The 21,949-nt window shown below is 37.8% G+C and overlaps 1 protein-coding gene across 2 annotated transcripts in view; it reads left to right on the forward strand.

Annotated features, from left to right (window-relative positions):
- TOX (thymocyte selection associated high mobility group box) overlaps positions 1 to 21,949 on the forward strand; it is a 195,336-nt gene that overhangs the window by 97,687 nt on the left and 75,700 nt on the right. For both annotated transcript variants that reach the window (XM_053396071.1, XM_053396072.1), the window contains exons 2-3: positions 8,607 to 8,672; positions 20,820 to 21,062. In XM_053396071.1, coding sequence (XP_053252046.1) covers positions 8,607 to 8,672; positions 20,820 to 21,062 — 309 coding nt within the window. The remainder of the gene's footprint in view (positions 1 to 8,606; positions 8,673 to 20,819; positions 21,063 to 21,949) is intronic.

Genomic DNA, 21,949 nt, shown 5'->3' on the forward strand with positions numbered 1-21,949 from the left:
CTGCTTTTGCTAGCCTGCTGTGCTCAGTGCTGCATCTTCATTCATTGCAGAGAGAGATGACAATAATTTTGAGACTCAGCCAGGCACTGACATATGCAGCTCAAGGCAGAAAGCTAAACAGACTTACAACCTCTCTTAAAGTGTTGCATTAACTTCTGTCAGAGGTACAAGAAATGAATGAAATGGAGGCTTGACCTCTGTTCTATGGCTTCAAAATTCATTCTGCTTGTATTGCACATTTAACCAAACATTCAACTCCTCTATATTTCCACAGGTTCTATAAGAACAAATTAAGTGAGAAGTAAACACTCATAATTTTAATAATATTTATGTTTCTTAAGGATTGTTTTCACCACCAGTGCTATAATATGATCTTTGTGGTTGACTGGAAGCAGCTTCTACGGTATTTTCCATATAACTGGCAACAATGGTGAAATCCCACTGGTGATCACTTTCAGTTCAGGAGATTATTCTTCTTTTTTGTGCTATGTATACATAATCAAGTGATTAAATTGCAAGGCAAAAAGGGATGTTGGTATGATTTTAATATTGAATCAGAATTCCTTTTTATGGTTGTTTTCAATTAATGCACATACATGATCATACATAATGGTAATCTGTAAGAAAAAATAAGTAAATTATATGTTCTGTATATAATTTGTATTTCCTCAGAAGTCTAGATCTTTAATTTAAAAAAGCAATGACAATAAAAATGGAAGTATGGCGGAGCAATAGTATCGATAGTCCATAAATTGGATCATGTTGTTTAGATTTGGAGAATTTTGTCAGCATTACAACAGTTTGCTTAATGATCAAAATGTATATGTGCTTTTAAACTCATGTAAAACTATTAAATATATATCTTTATTTTTGTGGAGCAGCTGAACATGAGATTGGGTTCTTAATCTGCATATTATTTTTCACAAGCATGCTCCTGAGAAAGGACTCTGTTTGTTCTGGAGTCATTTTCTTAACTTTTGAAAATTGATAAATGCTGAAAGAAAAAGAAAAAAATCCCAATCACACATGCCTCAGTCATGAAACATGGGAAATGCAGCAGTCATGGCTTATTGATTTATTACCGGTAATTGCATCTATGTCTCATCTTTCCTTCAGGGAGCTGAAGTGGTGAACATATTTCTCCCCCACTTCAGTTCATCCTCTCAACAACAGCACCATGAGGTAGGCTAGGGTGTGTTATAGGAGAAGAGCATGCGATGAATAGAAGGGGAATGGAGTCTACACTACTGGCCTTGCCCATGGCATAATGTGCCTCTCCACACAATGAGCACAGGCATCTGAACTTTGCATGATCAGGGTTCCATACGGCACAAAAGCCAAGCACGTACAGTTGAATACAGTAGCACTTCTCCTTTAAGATGAACCCTAGGAGATAGATGAATAGATAGATGATAGATAGATGATAGATAGATGATAGATGATATAGATAGATAGATAGATGATAGATAGATAGATAGATGATAGATAGATAGATAGATAGATAGATAGATAGATAGATGATAGATAGATAGATGTATTGTCAGAAACAAAGGCTCATGCCTTTTAGGGTTTTTTGTTTTGTTTACCTTCACTTGGAAATTTCATGCTGCTGTGTAAATCACATGAAGTATTGCCAAGTTAGGAGAAGATTCTGTTTCAGTTTTATAATGACATATCATTTACAGAGCCGTTCTGTTTTTAGCTATAATGGTTTCTGTAACAAGATCAATTTTTCCCCTTTAGCCTAATCAGTAGATGATTTACTTCTGTAATCTACCTTTGCTTCATCCATATTTTTCCATTTCTGACTAGCAAACCCTAGAAATTGCTCTTTCTGGATCTGGGCTTTGGGTTTGTTTTTTAAATGACTGCACTTTGAAAGCTTTTTTGGGATTAGTGTTTTACAGAAAATATAGGTTCAAACATTAGTAACCCTCCCCAAACACATTAAAATACAAAGGATCACTAAGTGGTTATGGTTCATATTCTCTCTCTCTCTCTCTCTCTCTCTCTCTCTCTCTCTGTATGTATGTGTGTGTGTGTGTTTGTGTTTGAATTTTGTAATGCTGTGCTTCCTAACATATTGCACTATAGAGCAAAATCTTTCCTGTGTTTCTTTTAAAGAAAATTATATGCAGCTAATAAATCAAATTATAATATTGGCTAGAAGGCCAAAAATTGTAGTTATATCTAAAACTTGTGAAAATGGCTACTTTTAGTCAGCATAAGCAATCAAAATGTGCTGTCTGTTTAGAATTCTTAAGCCATTTAAAGAAGAATATCCTAGCAGGAATAAAATAAAAGGAAAAGAATGATGTTCCAGGAAATAGGTTTATTTGAGTTGCTTGCTCTATGTCTATAGCAACTTTGCAGAATGGAAGTTGATCACTTTATGTTGAGAAGAAAATGTGACCTTTTAGGAGAACCTGTGCACTTGGGGCCATTTGTCACATCAGCATTAATCACTTGACAATACTGTATGTGCAAAGAAGAGCCAGCTCATACCCTTCTGTCTCTTTAAGAATTTTTAACTCTCCACAAAGACCCTTTAGTGATAGCAAAGCAAGTCAGATGATAAACTTCGCTTGAATACACAAGAAAATAGTTAATCCCACCTAACAGGAACTCAGGAGGACAACCTTCCCAATTCACACCTCTCTTGTCCTACTTCTAGTGAATGGGAACACACATATAAAATTGGGGTTGCTTCCATATCTTCTTAGCCCATTAGTTCCAGCAGGGTAAGTGCCCTGGCTGACATCTAGGGTCCCACTCTGCATAAAGAGCAGAAGGATCCTCAAAGACACAGGGCTCCCTTAACACATTTTAAAGTAAGTGAAGTAAGAGATATTACCATTTCAAAAGAAGCCCCCTTCCCTTGTTAAGCTCAGGGTCTGAAATAACATAAGAATACCACTGTATTTATCTCAGTGGTGTGGACAGCCAAATGAGATGTCATCCACTATAGCTTTGTTCACAGTGAAATTGCATCAAATAAATTGCCAGTTTCTCTTGTGGGAAGACCTTCTTGCAGCACCTGTTGGTTCCATCACGATCATTGTGAGGAGTCTCACTTATAGGCCATTCCAGTCTTAAGTGTCTGAACCCAGGTGGAACATATCCCAACCCAGCTGGATCTCATGTGCACCTTCCCTTAATTCTTCAACTGCTTATGTTTTCCACATCCATATTTCTTGTGTCACAGGAGGTATTCAGGTTTATCTCCCCCTCCCATCCTTAATAATATTCACAAACCTTTGAATTCCTGCTGCTGTATTATAACATTCTTCTTCAGAGATGTGAAAGCCATCACAATAATCACCTGACAATAATCCTACAATTACCCTTACAGTGGTACCTTGGGTTATAGACGCTTCAGGTTACAGACGCCGCTAACCCAGAAATAGTACCTTGGGTTAAGAACTTTGCTTCAGGATGAGAACAGAAATTGTGCTGTGGCAGCAGGAGGCCCCATTAGCTAAAGTGGTACCTCAGGTTAAGAACAGTTTCAGGTTAAGAATGGACCTCCAGAACGAATTAAGTTCTTAACCCGAGGTAGCATTGTATTTATTTTCCTTTTACCTTACTCAACTTATGGAAATACACAGACCTTATCTCAGCATCCTAGAAACTATCTCCATCCCATCTATCACGGTGCTGAGAAACATCTGTTTAATGAACCTGACATCCCCTATACCCTTGGTAACAATGTATTTGTTTCATTGTTTGTATTAGGTTGTTGCCTGTCCTTCACTCTAAGGTCCCAGGGCAGGTTGCAACAACTCAAATAATACAAACAAACACAAATGCAACACCATAATAACATTAATTAATAGTTTTCAGGTAGATCACAAAAATAGTTTTCAGCTGTCATGACCAGCGAAAAGGGAAAAGTCTTGGTGAGATATGTGACCTTGATTATTCTAACTCAGGTAGAATTGAAATATTCTTTCATCTGTTGATGCAGGAGTTGAGTCTTTGAGAGGTAATGTTGGCCTTGCTCTCCCATTTGGCACTGCAACCAAGGGTAATATATTTATTAACTTTATTTAATCACTTCTTATTGAAAAAAAGTCTCAAAGTTTCTTATAACAAGTTGAGAATGCAAAGATTCCATAACATAGCCAAAAGCAATGAAAGCATGCATGAAACTAGAAGTGTTCATCCAGCAGTAATCAAGAATAAGAAAAATACCACTCCCCACCCAACTAAAGGAACATCAAGAATAGCCCCCTCCCCCCCAAAAAAAACAACAACTCACAAACCACACAAAGATCCAGATGCCTGGGTGAACAACAATATTTTTGCTTGGTGCTGAAAAGCTGACAACGTTGATGCTAAGTGAACCTCCTTTTGGAGAGCATTGTACTGATGCCACTGAAAAGGCATTTTGTACATTATAGGACTGCAAGGTCTTTGGTACGATACTTGCATCCTTTAAGTAATGTTTGTGTTGGGTAAGTACTTGTCTGCCTATGTTGGTCAGCCAAAGGACACAAGGGTATATTCAACAGTTGGGACTTGCATAACATAGACTGTAAACATCCATGCTTTAATTACCTGTCCAAAACATAAATCCTTTGTTTGGTGACCTAGTAACAAGCATGTAATACAAATGGGCACACTTAGTTTTCACTGAAATTTTTCAGATTTCTTAGCTGGCAGTGAATGTAGAGCATTGATACAGAATATTGCATATTGCAGTTTGGCAAAATGATCAGCAGCCCAAATTGAGCATTTTAGACCTTTTTATCAAGGAAGTGAAATAAAATTTACTGATAGGGGAGAAATAGCAGAAACTTTTTTGGGGAAAAACTCTGGTGCAGATCCTGAAAACTTGAGCTGGTGGAACCATTAGAAGGCAAGATTGTACAAAGTATCAGAATTTCACTTACCATAGCAATGAAAATCCCTAAATTTTATCCACACAACTTTTTTTTTAACCTCCAACTGGAAAAATGCTAGAGCTATTTGTTAAGTGTTATTCTGCTCATAATGTTCTTTCTTTATCTCAGTCTTGGTTTTACACTTTATTTTCTGTTGCTCTCCATGGGTGGTTTCCCACTGTAATAGTTCCTACACCTAATTTTCTTCTGCTTGACTGTATTATATGAAGCTTTAGTATATGCAGACCTTTCATGTCCTTCACATTCTAGCTTGACATTTCTTCTTTTAAGTCTTTGAGATGTAGCATTCTAGCTGACCAGGTACATTCAAATTGCTCAATAAAAAAATATATAGCTCAGTTTGGATTTTAGTTCTCAGACACACTATTTTTGAAAACAGATAAGGATTCTTGCCATTAGTAGTGCTTCTTTCACTAGCTGGTTTTTCTTAATTAATTAATTTTATTTTTAGTTGTTTTTAGAGGGGATAATAGTCTTCTAAAGGACTTGTACACATAAACAATGCACAATCTAATTAAGTCATTGATTACATGGTACTAAATTGTCTTTAATTCAAATAACTTGGTTTGACAGCCTGTTTTGGACCACAATTCTCAACACAGTTACCTGAACTAAATGGGATATACTTCTGAGTAGGCATGTATAGGAAGAATATCTTGCTAATGCATGTCTGCTTGGATGTTCCACAGTACATAAAGGGTCTTTCAGCCATGCTACATGACACATTCATCATATAATTTGCCCTTGAGATTCTTTTAAGAGATTGCCATGTCAGATTCAGACTGAAAACCTAGCATTTGGGGAGTGAGGGTAGGGAGGCTTTAATTATTCGCCCCTGGAGTGCTTCCAGTCTGGATTGTGCACCTACACACCAACAATTTGGATTGGCAAAATTGTCCCATCAGAGTAAAAGGACGCTTTCCAGAAACAAACAAATTGCAGGCGCTGAGGAGGAGCAGTTCAGATCCCCTCATGCTAATGACCTGATTCACCAGCAGTGGTGGGGTGGAGTCACCCTCCTGACATTGGCAGGGCTGGGCTAGGAAAGAGACACAGCAAGATGAGGACTACATGAGTGTAATGGCAGGAATCTCAGCAGTGGTCAACCTGTACACTGAGATAACTTCACCACCATCCTGCCCTAGGCCCATCCAGCTAAGCAGCAGTGACTCCGGTGTCAGCTCTGAGGCTCCACTTCCCATGTGTCATCATGCTGGCAATTTGTGAAGGATGAGGTTTGCACCATGATAAAAATCAACTACTGGGTTAGTGTGCATAAGATTTTAATTGAAGTTGCAGGCACAACCACCCACTCCTTTGCCACATTAAATATTTAGTGATTTGAGCGGAAAGGGTTGACTACTTTCTGCCATACAAATTTCAGGTAAAAGTCCTACTGCAATGTTAGGGTACAGTGTTAACTGCATACTACTTTATTCATTTACAAGGTGTATAGAATCCTTCATTCATTTCAAGTTCTACTAGGAATCATGCTACAGAATCCTGATAGTCTTCTTCCTATTCTTGTTGGTTTCACCCAACTGCTCATGCAGTACCAATTTAATGTGAAAAGAAAATTTGTCAGAAGTAATTTATCATGTTTGAAGTATCATATTAATTTTCATATAACAATGGGTTTCGACTAGCATGGCACTTGGAAGCCCAGATATATAAGCTCAGGCTAAGTATCATATAGCTAAAGAAAGCATAGTCAAACCAGTTAAGCCAGAGGACTATAAATATTCTTGGATTGACATCAGTCTGGCTGATGAGTTGATTCTAGTAAATTAACAGCACAGTCCCATACTGAGAGGTAGATTCCATTATATCCAATGGAATGGTTTTTGGCTTAAGAATGTCACATAAGAATCTGAATTTGAACATTTATATATGGGCAGACTTCAGGCTTGTTAGATCTAGTTTGGGGTTGTTTTTAGAAATCCAGGATCTACCAACCAGGGTGTGGTGCAAAAGACATACAGCTAGAAGTGAAGAACTGGGTGCCTCTGAGCACATTCCAAATTCAGGGATTATTATTTTATTCAGTATTAGAACTGAGTTCACAGCTCTCTCACACAAAAGTTCTCTGCTGGCTACCTTCATTTCAACAGCGCAGATTAGGTAGGAAAAAGACATTGTTGCTATTGTTAAACAATTGTGAGTCAGAAAACCTCATTCCAGAGTCAGTGGACTTTCTCTGGACTGTCTAGGGCAGTAGCAGACAGTTTGTTGTAGGTACAGCAGATTAAAATGATTTTACTTTCTCCTACTGCAAATGGTTTTCAGGAAAAGTGTGAGTGAACAAGGATGGGGAGGAAGCTAGGAAAGAGTTCAATTTTAACTCCTGTCATTTTAATTCTTGTCAAAAATGATAGCAGGGCAATCCTATACATGTCTACACAGAAGCAAATCCCATTGAGTCCAGTGGTGTTTCCCAGGTCAGTGGGTATAAGATTGCATTCTAAAAAGGCTAGCTTTGCATAAGTTAAACACTGGATACAACAAGCCAGAGAGGCTTCCAAAAAAAAAACCTAGTTTAATTAAAACTGTAATCCTACCCACATTCACCTGGAACTGTGCTCCATTCAACTCAATGGAGCTTAATGCTAGTTAGACTGTATAGGATTGCATTGTTTAGTACTCTAAAATAACATGATACAGGAAAGTGATTTGGTACAAAAGGTAGGTTTTGTAACTTGAATGCTGTTGGGATAAAATCCTGGCTCCTTGTTATATACTTAAAAAACAAAACAAAAACTTCATTACTTCCTTGCTCTAACTTTATATGATCTCTTACACCTGTGAGTAAATTGCACAAAATATACCCAACAATACCTTGGAGAAACAATTTTAACAAGCATAGTACAATTCTCAGGATTTGTCTCTTAATCTTCTTCTAAAGTTAAGTAGGAAAACAATGAGAATTACATGCACATTTAGATGCATACTTAAGAGTGGAATATGAAGTATGAAATAAACAACACTTGGCGATAAAACGTGTCTTCATTTCATAGTTCTGTGTACTTGATGGTATTTATATAATAGGTTATGTAATGTTACACTGACAAAGAGATTTATCACACAACTGTACTGAATAACATGAAATGTATATCTATTCCATCAGTTTGGGGATGGTAATTTCAGTTAAGGTAGCAGAGAGTAATTTATTTTCACTCTATCAAGTCAGCTGTTGCCTTAACATGTCTTTGTTTAGCTACATATATTTACCACCTCAAATTTCTAAAGATTTTTCCTTATTTTTAAATGGGTATTTAATATATTTAATTATAAGTTGTTATTTATCAGTACTGAAACATAGATTCTGTAAAGAGCCATTTTTTAACTTTTCCATTATTCTGCTTTTCTCTACCGCTTACTGCAATAAGTATACATGGTGCACAAAATGAGCCATTTTGTTTTAAAACAGATTGCAGATGAAAGGAAACCATTCATTGCCTGCTGTAATTACTAGAGCACTAATTACTCCTAATCACTGGCATCCAGGGTCAATAAGGATGACAACAGGAACATCAAAGACAAGATGTGCACTTGCAGTTACACATCTTTTAAACCAGGCTATAATTTTTTAATGGCGACCGTTTGTCACTTGACGCTAGAAGCGTTCAAAGTTGCTAATTTTTAATCCACAGATAGATAGATAAATAAATAAATGTATATTTATTTCTTTTTCATTTGCAGTTTGACGGTGAGAACATGTATATGAGTATGTCAGAGCCGAGCCAGGAGTACGTGCCAGCCAGCCAGGTGGGTTAATTAATCTTCTCTGCCTTGTTTCAAATTGTAATTAAACAAATTCAAAGAGTTGCATTGCAAATGAGTGGCACTATCAGTAACTGCTGCAATCAGAAATAATCATAATTTATAAACAAAGCATTTAAGCCTTGTTTCCAGCTAATGAGATAGCACTGATAAAACGCCAGAGTTGGCAGTTGTTGAAGACACTACCTCGTTTGCTCTCCAGAATGCAAGCAGCTGTTTTGCCAGCATGATCATTCCCAAGCAGTTGTTTTACCTTTAGGAAATCCTCTTTACAGGTGCATGCTATTTGTTTATCTGACTACAGACAACTTCATCATTATAAGCCACAGGTGCCACAAATTGCTTAACTTATCACGTTCAGGTCTGTTTGGTCTAAAGAACTGGTGTATTCAATTGCAAGGGCACCCTATTCCCCCCAATAAATTCTAACCCACCACATGGCCTGTTTAGACCTTCAGAGTTACAAAACAGACCAGACAATAAAATACTAAAAAGCAAACAAAAGTTCATGCTGAATCAGGTCTGGCTAGTCCAGACATTTGTTTCTGATGCTGGCAGGTATATATATGGCAGATGTAACATAGTATGGAATATATATATATATATAAAATTACCACACACCCACATACCCTTCATTCTGTAATTAAAAACTTTAACATGACTGGGTCATGATGTTGAATATTTTCTTTTTTAAAGCTGTGTTTAAAAAGAGAGTGTTCCCAGAAGATTACTTCCCAGTTGCCTGCTGAATTCATTTTAGAGTGCCTTTTGGAACTTCTATGATTGAACTTGCTTGGCTAAGACTGCTATAAACTCTGCACGTAGTTTTGAATAGAACTGTTTGATTAAAAATTGGGGGTGGGATATTCTTTTTTAACCTTTACATCCAAAAAACTGTCTTGACAAGTTTAGCAGTACTGTGTTAGATTAAAGCAACCAGGCATCATCTTGTTCATGCCTTAAGGGCTTTGAAGCACAAGGGCTAATTGAATTTGTTTGAAACTGTAGAAGTACAAACTCTCTGAATGATTGCTGTTACAGAGCAGCTGCTACCTTTCAGAGAATCATTATGTCTGTCTTAAATAGTTTTGAACAAAGAATGTACCTCCACATTTTCCAACTGAGCCATTTTCCTTCTGCTGATATGTCTATACTATGCATATTAAAATACCAGGTATCACTTCCTTGGGATATTTTAAGGTATTTTTAGAAGTTGGTTACACATTTTATGCCACAGGACCATCTCAGGTATTTACCAAAAGGATGCTAAAATGCCCTTTATTGGTTGTAGGATTAATCTATATTTATGATTTTACTCAGAGTATATCCATTGAAACTAGTAGACTTGAGGTTGTCATGTGCATTGTTTTCAGCAGGTATACTCTGAAAACGACTTAATGTTGTCTACAGCCTATACTTTTAAACTTTAAATACATGTATTCAAAATGCGACAAGAAAGGAAAATTCCACAGATGAAAAATGTTCATGCTGCTTCTCATGAATTTATACTTCACAACAAGAAATAAGATGAATGTACTAAGAAAGCTGAACTTCAAATTCCTTATGTTCACTAGAACGTGTTCATATTCATGGAGGCATCTTAGGGCCTTATTCTAAGGCTTTAAAAGTCAATTCATCACCTTTAGGCTAACATAAGTAAAAACTCAACTGTCAATCAGGAAAAAAGTATAACATCAAACATCTGCATAGCTTGGTAATCCAAGACAACTTGCCTCACAGCATCACTTGACAATTATCATTTCTGTTCAATTTTCAAATCAGTACATGCTTTGGGACTTATGTACTAAGTTGCTAAGTAGCAACATATGGCTCACTACAGTTCCTGTGATGTTGCTGCAAGCAAACAGCATAATTCCAGACTTGAAATGATTTCCACAGAAAGCCGTTCTTGGAAATGAGCCAGAAGTATAACTATACCATAAAAAATAATGATATTCTTTTAGTTTGTCCCAAAAGACTGTTTGATGCTGCTAAGCTTGTGTATATTTTATATATGTAAATATTGTATTCTTGGTGACAAATATCTGGTGTAATGTTATGCATCCCAGGCAGCTTTTAAAATATTCTCGCCGCTCAGATATTCATTATCACACAGTAAATGATGACGTTTTCATTAATAATTGAACTTCAGTGTGATGATATTTAAAATAGCATGGAATGTGCACCCATAAGGGACTCTTTTGCCTTTGCCTCATGGCAATCTTCCATGGTCATCTGTTTGCACCTCCTGGTAGTATTTTCCATGTTACATATCATGGAACTTTTTAGAGTTGAGTATTTTCTAGAAACCTGAAAAGATGACCATAGTATTTTATCAAGAGTCCCTTGGTTATGATTATGTAATAGGTAACACCACCCTGGAGAACACATCAGACATGATGCCCTACGGAATGGGCATTGCCAGTTTCCGTAAGTATCTAAGATCTAGTGCTTTAACATATAATGATTGTTATGTTTGAGGTTATGAATTAATTTTCACCAATTCCAGCCTTTAAATCAGTGAAACACATCTGAAAGGCTCTATAATTACTTGATAAGATGGGGTAAATTCATTCCTATTTTTTCCCACTGCATGTCATAGGAAATGACCTTTGCATTTTGCTTTCTAATTTTTTTGTTGATGAATTGGTCTTCCGGACCTGACATTGCACTCCTTTATTTTTCCACACTTTTTTGTTATCCTAAACAGCTTTGATATTGGCAGTCTGATGCCTTCCCTTTATAGTTCAATATAAGCCTGGATTACAGTTATTATTAATTTTTGTGCAAGGCTATACCTCATTAAAAAGATATGTTAATTTAAACACTGTATGCTATCTATAATGTGTTATACAACTTTTATCAGCTGCAGTAGCTGGCTTCTCTGTTAATCAATAAAACAAAAATAACAAAAGCTATTATTTTATCTTCCAGAAGGCAAACAGAAAATCAATCATCCAATGATACATTTTCAGGAAAGTGCTCGGGTTATTTCCTCCCAGCTCACAATGCCTGCTTTTATTTTCTGCGTGAGATAACATACCCTTGGATGGTTCATACCCAGTATAAAATGCCCCTTAAAATATGCACTGTATGTTCTTCTGTGCTTCTTTTCAGGTGTAAAAAGTACCCTGCAGGTATCATAAAATGTAAGCTCCTTTCTAGGAAACTTTCTAGGGCAGCAGTTTAAAAATAAACAACCATGGGGAATATTGAATGAACTTCATGAATAAGATGACCATCTAGGTCTATCTGTGGGCATTAAAGTATTTTGAACAACTTATTAGGCAAACGACTGTGGACCTACTCCTTGCTGCAAAGGCTCCCTCTGTAAAGTGAGCTTGACCTGTTGACCCTTGACCCAGTGAAACAATAATGATAGGAGGCTACAAATTAATCTAGTTAATCTCACAATGTCTGGCATCTCAACAAGCCCAAACTAGTTACTCAAACCCGTCTTCAGCATAGCATTCAAATGATTACTCTGTGCAATCCCAGAGGTATTCATTACAGACAAAATTGCTCTTGCTGCCTTGCATACAAGCTGAGTTTTCAATGGGAAATGAAAGGCTGCCTGGAAAAATAGGACACCTAATTAAGTTAAACTACTCTAGCATTTGGCTTGACATCTTCATTACTCAAAATTAAAAAGATGCTTCACTTGAGCACACAAGTTACTATTGTTTATATTGTTGCCTTAAATTGGCGGCTCACACGGCAGTCTGTTTTTCAGAATTATATCTTTTAATAGCTCGCATATTTCTTGCAGTTTATAAAAATGTCTGAAGAGCTACCAGAGGTACTCATAATAGTCTATATACTGTAAGTACAAATGACTGCATATCCAGTCCTAAGTCTCAGCTGTTAGATGTTGCGCTGGACTCTCACACAAGGCTTACCCATCCTGTGAGTCTTTATTGATTTAATTTTTTCTCATCCACCCTAATTTTGCAGATTAAATTGAATACTCCTTCCAATAACTGTGTCCCTAAGATCAGATTCCTTCTCCTCCAAGAGGTGCTTAGGACTGTATGGCCACCTAGAGTTGTTGTTTTTTAAAGTAGTCTTTTCAGCTCCCTTTGAGTGGTGCTCAGTGGAGAAGCAATACGACAAAATTGTATAGAGCAGCAGTCAAAATCAGAAAATGGAAGTTCTTTTGACAATAGCAGAACGGAAACTGAATCATTTTGGCTCAGTTTTACTTCTAATTCTGAATTAATGGGTCGCATCCTAGGATGGAAAGAGATTTTTACTGATTTACTTTCCTGCTTGCAGCTCATATGAGCCTCACCCCGAAAAACAGCATAAGAGGTGACATGGGGGATTACAAAGGAAGATGGAACTGGTGACAGTCGTCCCCTCTGTTTCCATTCAGATGCCCCTTTTGTCAGGAAAGGACTGTTTGTGAGTGGAAAGTCACCTTTAGATCCAACGCTTGTGTGTGTGTGTGTGTGTGTGTGTGTGTGCGTGTGTGTGTGTGTGTGTGTGTGTTTTAATGTGCAGTAAGCCCCAGTTGACATATGGTATCATGCCTAAAGCTAAAACTGTATGTAGTCAAAACATGTTGGGTTAAATGGGGAGTAGGTTTACCAAAGTCATTTTCTCCAGAATCCCAGTCTCTTTCCTTACCCTTTATACCCGCCTGCCCCCATTATTATTTTTTGGTTACTCTCGTAAAACTGAATGCGCACAAATTAAAGGTGCGTACTTTGCAGGCTTGCTGTATATAGTAGAATAGAGGTGGATTCAAAAGGGAAATAATACTAAGCAAAATCTGACTGTGTTAAAATACAGCTGTCTTTGTCATATTAGGGAGTCACCTATTCACATACCGGAGTGCATTGCCCCCTCCCCGACCATCAGATTAATTCAGCTAGAAAATAGGTTCTGTAAAAATTAATAGAGAATTAGTAAGAGTAATTTTGGATTTCACCCTAGGAAACCCAATTTCCTTTCTTTCTGCATAGTACACCTTGTTGTGTTCTGATATGCATTATGACGAAATATTTTCATAGTAAGCGACTTTAGGTTTGCAGCCTAAGACTATCACAGTAATGAAAAGCACAGCATCTTCATTGCCAGTTTTAAAATCAAAGATGTTAATGAAGCATCTGACAGGTTAAATGTGGTGTATAATATACATTGTTGTGTAGTAGCAATGTTAATATTAAGACATATTTTTATGCTGCAGTTTGATTGCTACATTGTTTTTATTGGTGTGGCGTTGATTAATTCTACTGCGTTTATTTCCAGTATAACTTAGGCTATCTGACAACCGAGTCTATAAAACAGTACTTGCAAGCAAGCATCATTGATTCCAGCAAAACTTACTGGTACTTTCAAGTATTTGTGTTCAGGGTTGAGGGATGAAAATTATCACTTGGACATTTATTTTCATACTAAAGCTCTATGCTTCACAAACACTAAAATATAAAAGTAATGGGTGGCAGACTGCATGGCTGATGTAAGGGAAGAAGAAGAGGAGCAGAAGGAAATAATTTTCAATGGGTTTTTAAAATCTTGTTTTATCTATATGTGCCACTTTGATAGCTGAAAAGTGAAGTAAAGATTTTAAAGAAAGGGGGGAGGGGAAAATACTCTAAAATGTAAAAAAAAAGTACGTTTGGAATGGAGTGGAACATCATGAACCTCACATGTTCTAACAGGATGCAGTTTGATCTCTTTAAATATAGAATAAAAGACAACCAAAAATCACAGTTAAGAAGAAGCATAGAAAAAAAGCATGTATCATATGACAGGACTCAATTATTACTTTTGGATAGCTTTATTAGGGAAGGACAAGACTTAGTCCCTGGTAGCACTATATATTGTCGCAAGCAAAGATCAGAATGCTATCTAAAAATATTTGGGTCTACGTATATGTACAACTTTGGAAACGAACTATGAAAGACCAAACCCTGCAACAAACCCAGATACCAACTCTATCCCTGTATCCAGGAGTGGCTGGCATGGAGGACCACAGATCTAATCACCTGACATTGTGCTGCTGACATGTACTGAGCAGTGAGGGGCAGGGCACAGTGGCAGTGAGGTCAAACTGCCCCAATCACACACACACACACACACACACACACACACACACACACACACACACCGTCCTCACAGTCTTGGTGTGTGGCAGTGACACTACTGCTATGAGGCAGCTTTGTGGGCCCAGTGCTCCCCAATGGTCATTACTGTTTTTACCTGCTTGGGCAAAACTACTACAGAACCTAATAATGTCAGCCACAACTTCAAGGACTCATTCACCCGTTCATCTTCCAATGTGATATATAGCATCATCTGGCAGCAATGTCCTTCTGGATTCTGTCTTGGACAAACAGGCCAGTCTCTGCACAAAGGAGTAAATGGATACAAATTTGATATTGATATGTATATATTGCTTAAGATATTTGGTAGTTTTTAAGGTGCCACAAGACTCAAACATGCCCTTTATTTTTTTTAAATAATATTTTATTAAGTTTAACAATAAAAAAGTAGAACAATAAAAACAAAGAAAATATAAAACACAACAATACAAACTTTCACGATACATAAAATACAAACATTTAACAAGAAAACAAAAAAAGACAATCAACACTCAAAAAGCAGAATAAGAAAAACACAGATCACTCTTTTCCAATTATTCATCTTCAATTAACTTATTTTCCTGACTTCCTCACGCCTCCCTTTTTTATATCCCTTTTTAACAATTAGTTCAGCAAATTCGTATCCTACTACTTTATCCTTATTTATTTTACCTCCCAAATTCATTCCCCCCCAAAAAAACACCTGGTTTCCTTTAATTGTTAAACAGAACCCTCTTGAACCCCAAAATGTGACTGCTAAGGAATTCTCCAAGCAGCACTTGGTGAGGGTTGTAATAATGACCACAAGGAGCTAATGCTGCTTGGTTACTTTCTGAGTAACAGTTACTAATTACCTAGTACAATCAGTGAATAGATTATTGCATCTGCAGCCATTTAGCTGCCTTAAATTTCCGTGGAAATGGGGTTCTATCTGTTGGCATGGCTTTTTCCTTTTGCTGCCAGCAGCAATCCTATACACACGAGGAGTAACCCCCATTGAATTGAATGGGACATAGTTGTAAATATGCATGCATAGAATTGTGATGAACCAGTTTAAGGTTGGGTCACTACCTATATGAAAATAGTTGGGGAAGCTATTCAAATGGCATGTTTAATTAATAAACACCTATTTCCTTTTAGGGGACTCTGAATTTGCCGCTTTAAAAATCAGTTAAGCAGCAGTCAACATTCTCCTGGTCTTGTAGTGGAAAAATAATGTTTTGCTTGAAGCACTGCCCTTTATCTAATGTGAATTAAAGAAACTGATGAACACTTCACAGGGAAAATGTACCTTCTGCAACAATATGCTCTTGATGACTTCTGCTTGACTTAATTTATTGTGTGTGTTTTTAAACGATTGTGACTTATTGCTGTTGTCTGTTCAATAAAGAAATATAAGAAATTCTTTACAGGACCATTGACTTAGACATATCAGTGATGCTGTTGGACATTTTTTGTTGAGTGTTAAGATGATTTATAAAGTAGATAGAAGTGTTGTACAGTAATGTATTATATCGGTGGAAGAGAAGCTGTCACCTTCTAGATGTTGCTGGACTACAACTCCTATCATCCCTGACCATTGGCCATGTTGATGGGAGCTGGAGTCCAATAACATTTGGTGAGCCATAGATTCCTCAACCCTGATTTTTTAGTTCTACGCTATCCTAGTTTCTTTATGTGTAGTTGAAAAATGTTGACCACTGCTTGGTTCTTAATACTCCTAACTTTCAGAAAGATGCATGTTGTGGCTTTCCCTCTGTTTTAACAAATTATGTCTACAGTAGTCTATTCCTAGCTACAAAAATACTCATTTCCATTAAAGTCACTATGATGTAAGCATGTGTAATTGGGTATAAGCTACAAGGCTTGACCCAATGAAAGTGCTAAATAGCTTACTAATGATTAGGTTGCATTTTGCTACCACACTAAGATCATCATTCTTTCTGTAAAGTATGGTCAATAATATTCGTGTCTAATAGATTTGTGGGGAAAGAGAGGTGGACCGCAACTGCTGGAAAGCAGTCAAATTTTAGTGATTGAATTCAAGCTAGAATTAGTCACTGAACAAGCATCAGGAAACAAAGCCATTTCCATGTAACCCAAAGGAGAAAGGTGGCATATATTTATACTTAATTACTATCTTTTCATTTTCAAATACTTTGATGATAGTCAGGATGTCATTATAATTATTATATATTAGCTTCACTTATTAAGTCATGTTCTGTGCTTTGCCATGAAGTGTTACTGGGCATATTTTACAGTCCATTTAAGAGACAATAGTTTAGACTCACTTAGCTGGTATTGTGTCAGGCAATTCACTCACATTGCTGACCTTCAGTACATACTGGAACCTGATAATTTGTTAGAATGTGAATGACTGGATCCTATAGGATATAGCATACTGTTCTGTCACAAGACCTGATATTGTAGGCAGATACACTGACACATCTCAGTTGTATTTTAAATTAGTGGTGGGATGTGGGGTTCTGGCTTTCATAAGTTCATTGACATAGTTGGAAAAATAGGAAAGGTACCCCTGCCCGTACGGGCCTGTTGTGTCCCACTCTAGGGTTGTGCGCTCATCTCACTTAAGAGGCCGGGAGCCAGCGCTGTCCGGAGACACTTCCGGGTCACGTGGCCAGCGTGACGAAGCTGCTCTGGCGAACCAGCACCAGCGCAGCGCATGGAAACGCCGTTTACCTTCCCGCTATAAAGCAGTACCTATTTATCTACTTGCACTTAGGGGTGCTTTCGAACTGCTAGGTGGCGAGGAGCTGGGACCGAAAGACGGGAGCTCACCCCGCCGCGGGGATTCAAATCGCCGACCATACGATCGGCAAGCCCTAGGCACTGAGGTTTTACCCACAGCGCCACCCGCGTCCCTCTGAGTTGGAAAAATAGAAATGATCTAATTTGTTAGTTTCCACATAGTGTACATTTCTTTACTATTATGTTGCTAGAGAAATATTTATAACACAGTTCCACTATGTCTAAACTATCTCTAGCAAAACATAGATTGATTTTCATATAATAAGTGAGCGTGTGAGACTCCCACAGTGAAGTCACCATCATTTCACTCTCCTTTAAGTATTACGCAGATGCTCTTAACCTGCCCTCTATTCCTCAAATCATGGATATCCTCATATTCTTTACATACAATGCTGCTTTTGCTCCCTTCCTGTTTGGCCTATTCCTTTTGAATAGGTTATACCCCTCATTTTCTACATTCCAATAATGAGTCTCATTCTCAGGATCCAGCCCTGTGTGACATGTAACAAGGTGAAGGTGAGTTAGTCACAGGTAGCTTGCTGAGAGCATTAAAACTTGTGGTTTAGTTTGTTCTACATTGCCATAAGGCAGCTCTAAAAAAGACACCATGTTAAGGTTGTCTTTTTGCTCATTCACCTTGATATACAGCACAAGTTGCTAAGAATTCCTTGTGCTTCCCTGCTGTTTTTTCAGTAAGAAGCAAACATTATATGTTTGGCAAAGGGGTGTTTGGGTTAGAATCTCCAAGCCACTCAGTCATCCAAGGCATGTATAACAGATTTTCAGTAGAATATCCTGATGATTCACCTCCAAACTTACTAGCAAGTATCTGAGTCAAACCTGGCAGCCATACCTTATACTGAAGCCATACCTTATACCTTATAGGTGGGATTGATGGGCTTCTCCTGTTGACCCACAGAAGACCAATTCCCTTGTCCAGAAGTTAGGGATCTTGGACTTTCCCAAGGCATTCTCAGTCTTTCATGGATATCCTAGTTTCTGTTAGGAGAGGCCCTTCCTAAGAAGTTCTTCTTTTTTGATTGGAATACATGTATTCCCAGAACTTGACACACATGTATTTTCCTTCTCCCATTGCAACTTTGAACAGTATTGCTTACAAATTTCTGGAGAGTAGCTCAGTGGTGCCCCCCCCCAGTCAGGGTTAACATTCAGAGCATCTAAGTCATGCATAGGCAAACTAAGGCCCAGAGGCCGGATCTTGCCCAATCACCTTCTAAATCCGGCCCACGGACTGTCCAGGAATCAGCATGTTTTTACATGAGTAGAATGTGCCCTTTTACTTAAAATGCATCTCTGGGTTATTTATGTGGCATAGGAATTCATTAATTTTTTTGCCTCCAAAATATTGTCTGGCCTCCCACAAGGTCTGAGGGACAGTGGACCGGCCCCCTGGTGAAAAAGTTTGCTAACCCCTGATCTAAGTCATATTTCCTTCTAAGCTAGTAAAGGAGAGCAATTATAACAACAACCCTTTGTGGGGTATCAGAGTGCATTGGCCATTGCAGTTTCCCCTTGGCCACAATATGGCCAGAATGGAAGCAAAGTAAGCAGATTGGAAGCAAGAGATTGAAAGGAGATAGAATTCAGGAGAAAGCAAATTATACCTGTGTATGTTGTTCAAGTCATTCAGGAATACTTGAGCATTATAAGCCATGTTGCTGAGGCTTTAAACCAGGCTTCCTCAACCTCGACCCTCCAGATGTTTTGAGACTACAATTCCCATCATCCCTGGCCACTGGTCCTGCTAGCTAGGGATCATGAGAGTTGTAGGTCAAAAACATCTGGAGGGCCAAGGTTGATTAAGCCTGCTTTAAACAGTGCTTCAGTAAACATGCACCTGAAGGGAGAATAATTTCAGGTGTTCTAATGCTTCTACAACAGTTTCAAAGGCTACTCTTTCTCATGCACAAGCCCCTTTCACAAAATAGTTCAGTTATAAGAATACACTTACAAGACTTTGTGCTGATGAAAACAAACACAGCACAATTCTGAACACTTGAAGAAGAAAGGAAATGAGTTTTCCTTTGTCTTGCTGACATCCAGCATAATTCATTTGGTTCACTGTTATTTAGAAAATTATTACTCTGCTTCTGTTGGATATTTACCATCTGCCTAATTAACACCACCAGCCAGCAGGAAGAAAAGAAAAAAACCTTATGCAATCAAATTATCGTTTAGGTGGATGACTTTACATTAATTTGTATGTAAAAATAATAATAATTGTAATTTGGTATGTGGTTACAAAAATACAACTTGATCCAGCTGGATAATGCAGGCATGGAAGCAGTACTTTGTACATGGATCCAGGCTGCATCCAGTTTCTGTTGTTGGACTGAAAGTCATGAGAGCTACTGCTCCAAACAGATTGTAGGAGCTGTCAGCACCATTAATTTGTTGGGTGGACAATGGGTAGTACTGTCAACACCATTCAGATTCACTCCCAAAACTGTTTGTTTGTTTGTTTGTTTGTTTGTTTGTTTGTTTGTTTGTTTGTTTGATTGATTTATATGCCACCCTTCATCATAATATCTCAGGGCGGTTCACAGATTGTAGGTCCTGGGTGGCCAAGTTGATATCACTAACAGTCTTGATTGGTGTATATGTGTGTAAGGTTAACATTTGCATCCACAAGTGTGCATAGAGCTGAATCTACTTGTAGATACCCATGGAACTGTATCAGAAACAGACTTACATTCTGTTTCTAGGTTAATTTGGTTCTTCTAGTATAGCTGAATGAATGTATTCTTCTCCTGTACAACTTAGAGCAACATTGAAGCACACACACACACACTTCTATTATTTTTGTTCTTGAGTGGCAGAGAATCTTATGAGGTCTTTTTGATCTAATGTTAATTTCATAAATTGCATTCCACTTCCAAAGTTCCCATGAAAAAGGTATTCAACCTGATCAAGACTCTGAGAAAATTGTAATGGGGCCCTTGAATTCAGCTGCTGGGGAGGGGGTTTTCTATCTAATGGAAGCTGTGAAAATATCAAAGGTTTTATGCCTTTGAGGCAATTTTTATTCTACACACAGTAGTGCAATTGCTTTATTACAGTGTAAGGGTGTTTAAAATGGTCTCTTTTCCAATGCAGAAATGACTGCTTAATACTCTATAGAATTTGAAAGGGGAATATGGTCATTTTGTTTAAAGTTTGCGGTGTTTTTATTTATCTGCTGCCTTTTATCCTACCCTTAAGGCTTAGGGTTCATGACATTTTAACTGAAACTCTGCTTTTCATCTTTCCACAGTCTTTTCCTGGCCCAAGTCTAGAAAGTGAAGATTTTAACATACCTCCCATCACTCCACCTTCATTACCTGACCATTCACTGGTACATTTGAATGACACAGAATCTGGTTATCCTTCACTGTGTCACCCGATCAACCATAATGGCCTGCTTCCATTCCATCCACAAAACATGGACCTACCTGAAATCACAGTCTCCAATATGCTTGGCCAAGATGGAACACTGCTTTCAAATTCACTGTCGGTGGTAAGACTTTTATCTACATATTTTTCAAAGCATGTTTCAAGTGCCCTTATATCCTTCTGTAATTGAATTTAAGCATCTAGTACTGTTTCGTGGTTTGCATATGTAGCTTTCTTGATAGATATGTCTGATATGCAATGGTTTGAGCTAGTGGCTGGTGAACTCTTCTTGATTCAATTAAGAATTAGACTCGGCAAACAAAACTGCCCCCACCCCCAAGAATCAGAAAATATTTGTTTCTCTTCCTGAGTCCAGAAACATTTAGGGTGTGTTGCTCTCCTGATGAGCAGAATCAGGCCCAATATCAGGCCTCCCACTCTTTCCCTCAAATATACTGGGTATATGGTAGAGAGCTATTCCTTAGGCTTCCTGGTACCTGTAACACAAGGGAGAGAGGGAGGGGAAACCCTGGTTTAGGCTTCATAGTGGAACCTTTGAAGGTAAATGTATTTGATTTATAATTAAGCTAAGCATTGTGAGCTGGAAATATTCATTGTTTCCAAACCAGGCTTGTAAAATTTTTGGTTACATCACCTGCTTAGATTTAAACCTACACTGAGACACAAGTAGAGTTCTTTCACTTTGACTGGATATGGTCCAAAGTAGTTATCTAGAGTAGAAAACCGTAGATCACATTTGTACCCGTGGCAAGAAATCCACAGCTGGCCCTGCTTTTTCTTGCTTCTTATTATCACGTGTTTTGTTCATTCCAGTGTTGGAAAATAGTTGAGGACTAGACAGTCCATTGAATTTTCTGTTCTTTTTTGAGGTCAGAGCTTGACCATAGTCCTTCTATTCTACTGGGTGAAAGGTTATTTTTAGTAATTTTGGGAACTACTTCAAATTTGCTTCAGTTTCAACTTACAGATAAAATAAACTATCCCAGCTTT

Source organism: Podarcis raffonei, chromosome 7 (assembly GCF_027172205.1).
Source record: "Podarcis raffonei isolate rPodRaf1 chromosome 7, rPodRaf1.pri, whole genome shotgun sequence".
NCBI classification, from domain to species: domain Eukaryota; kingdom Metazoa; phylum Chordata; class Lepidosauria; order Squamata; family Lacertidae; genus Podarcis; species Podarcis raffonei.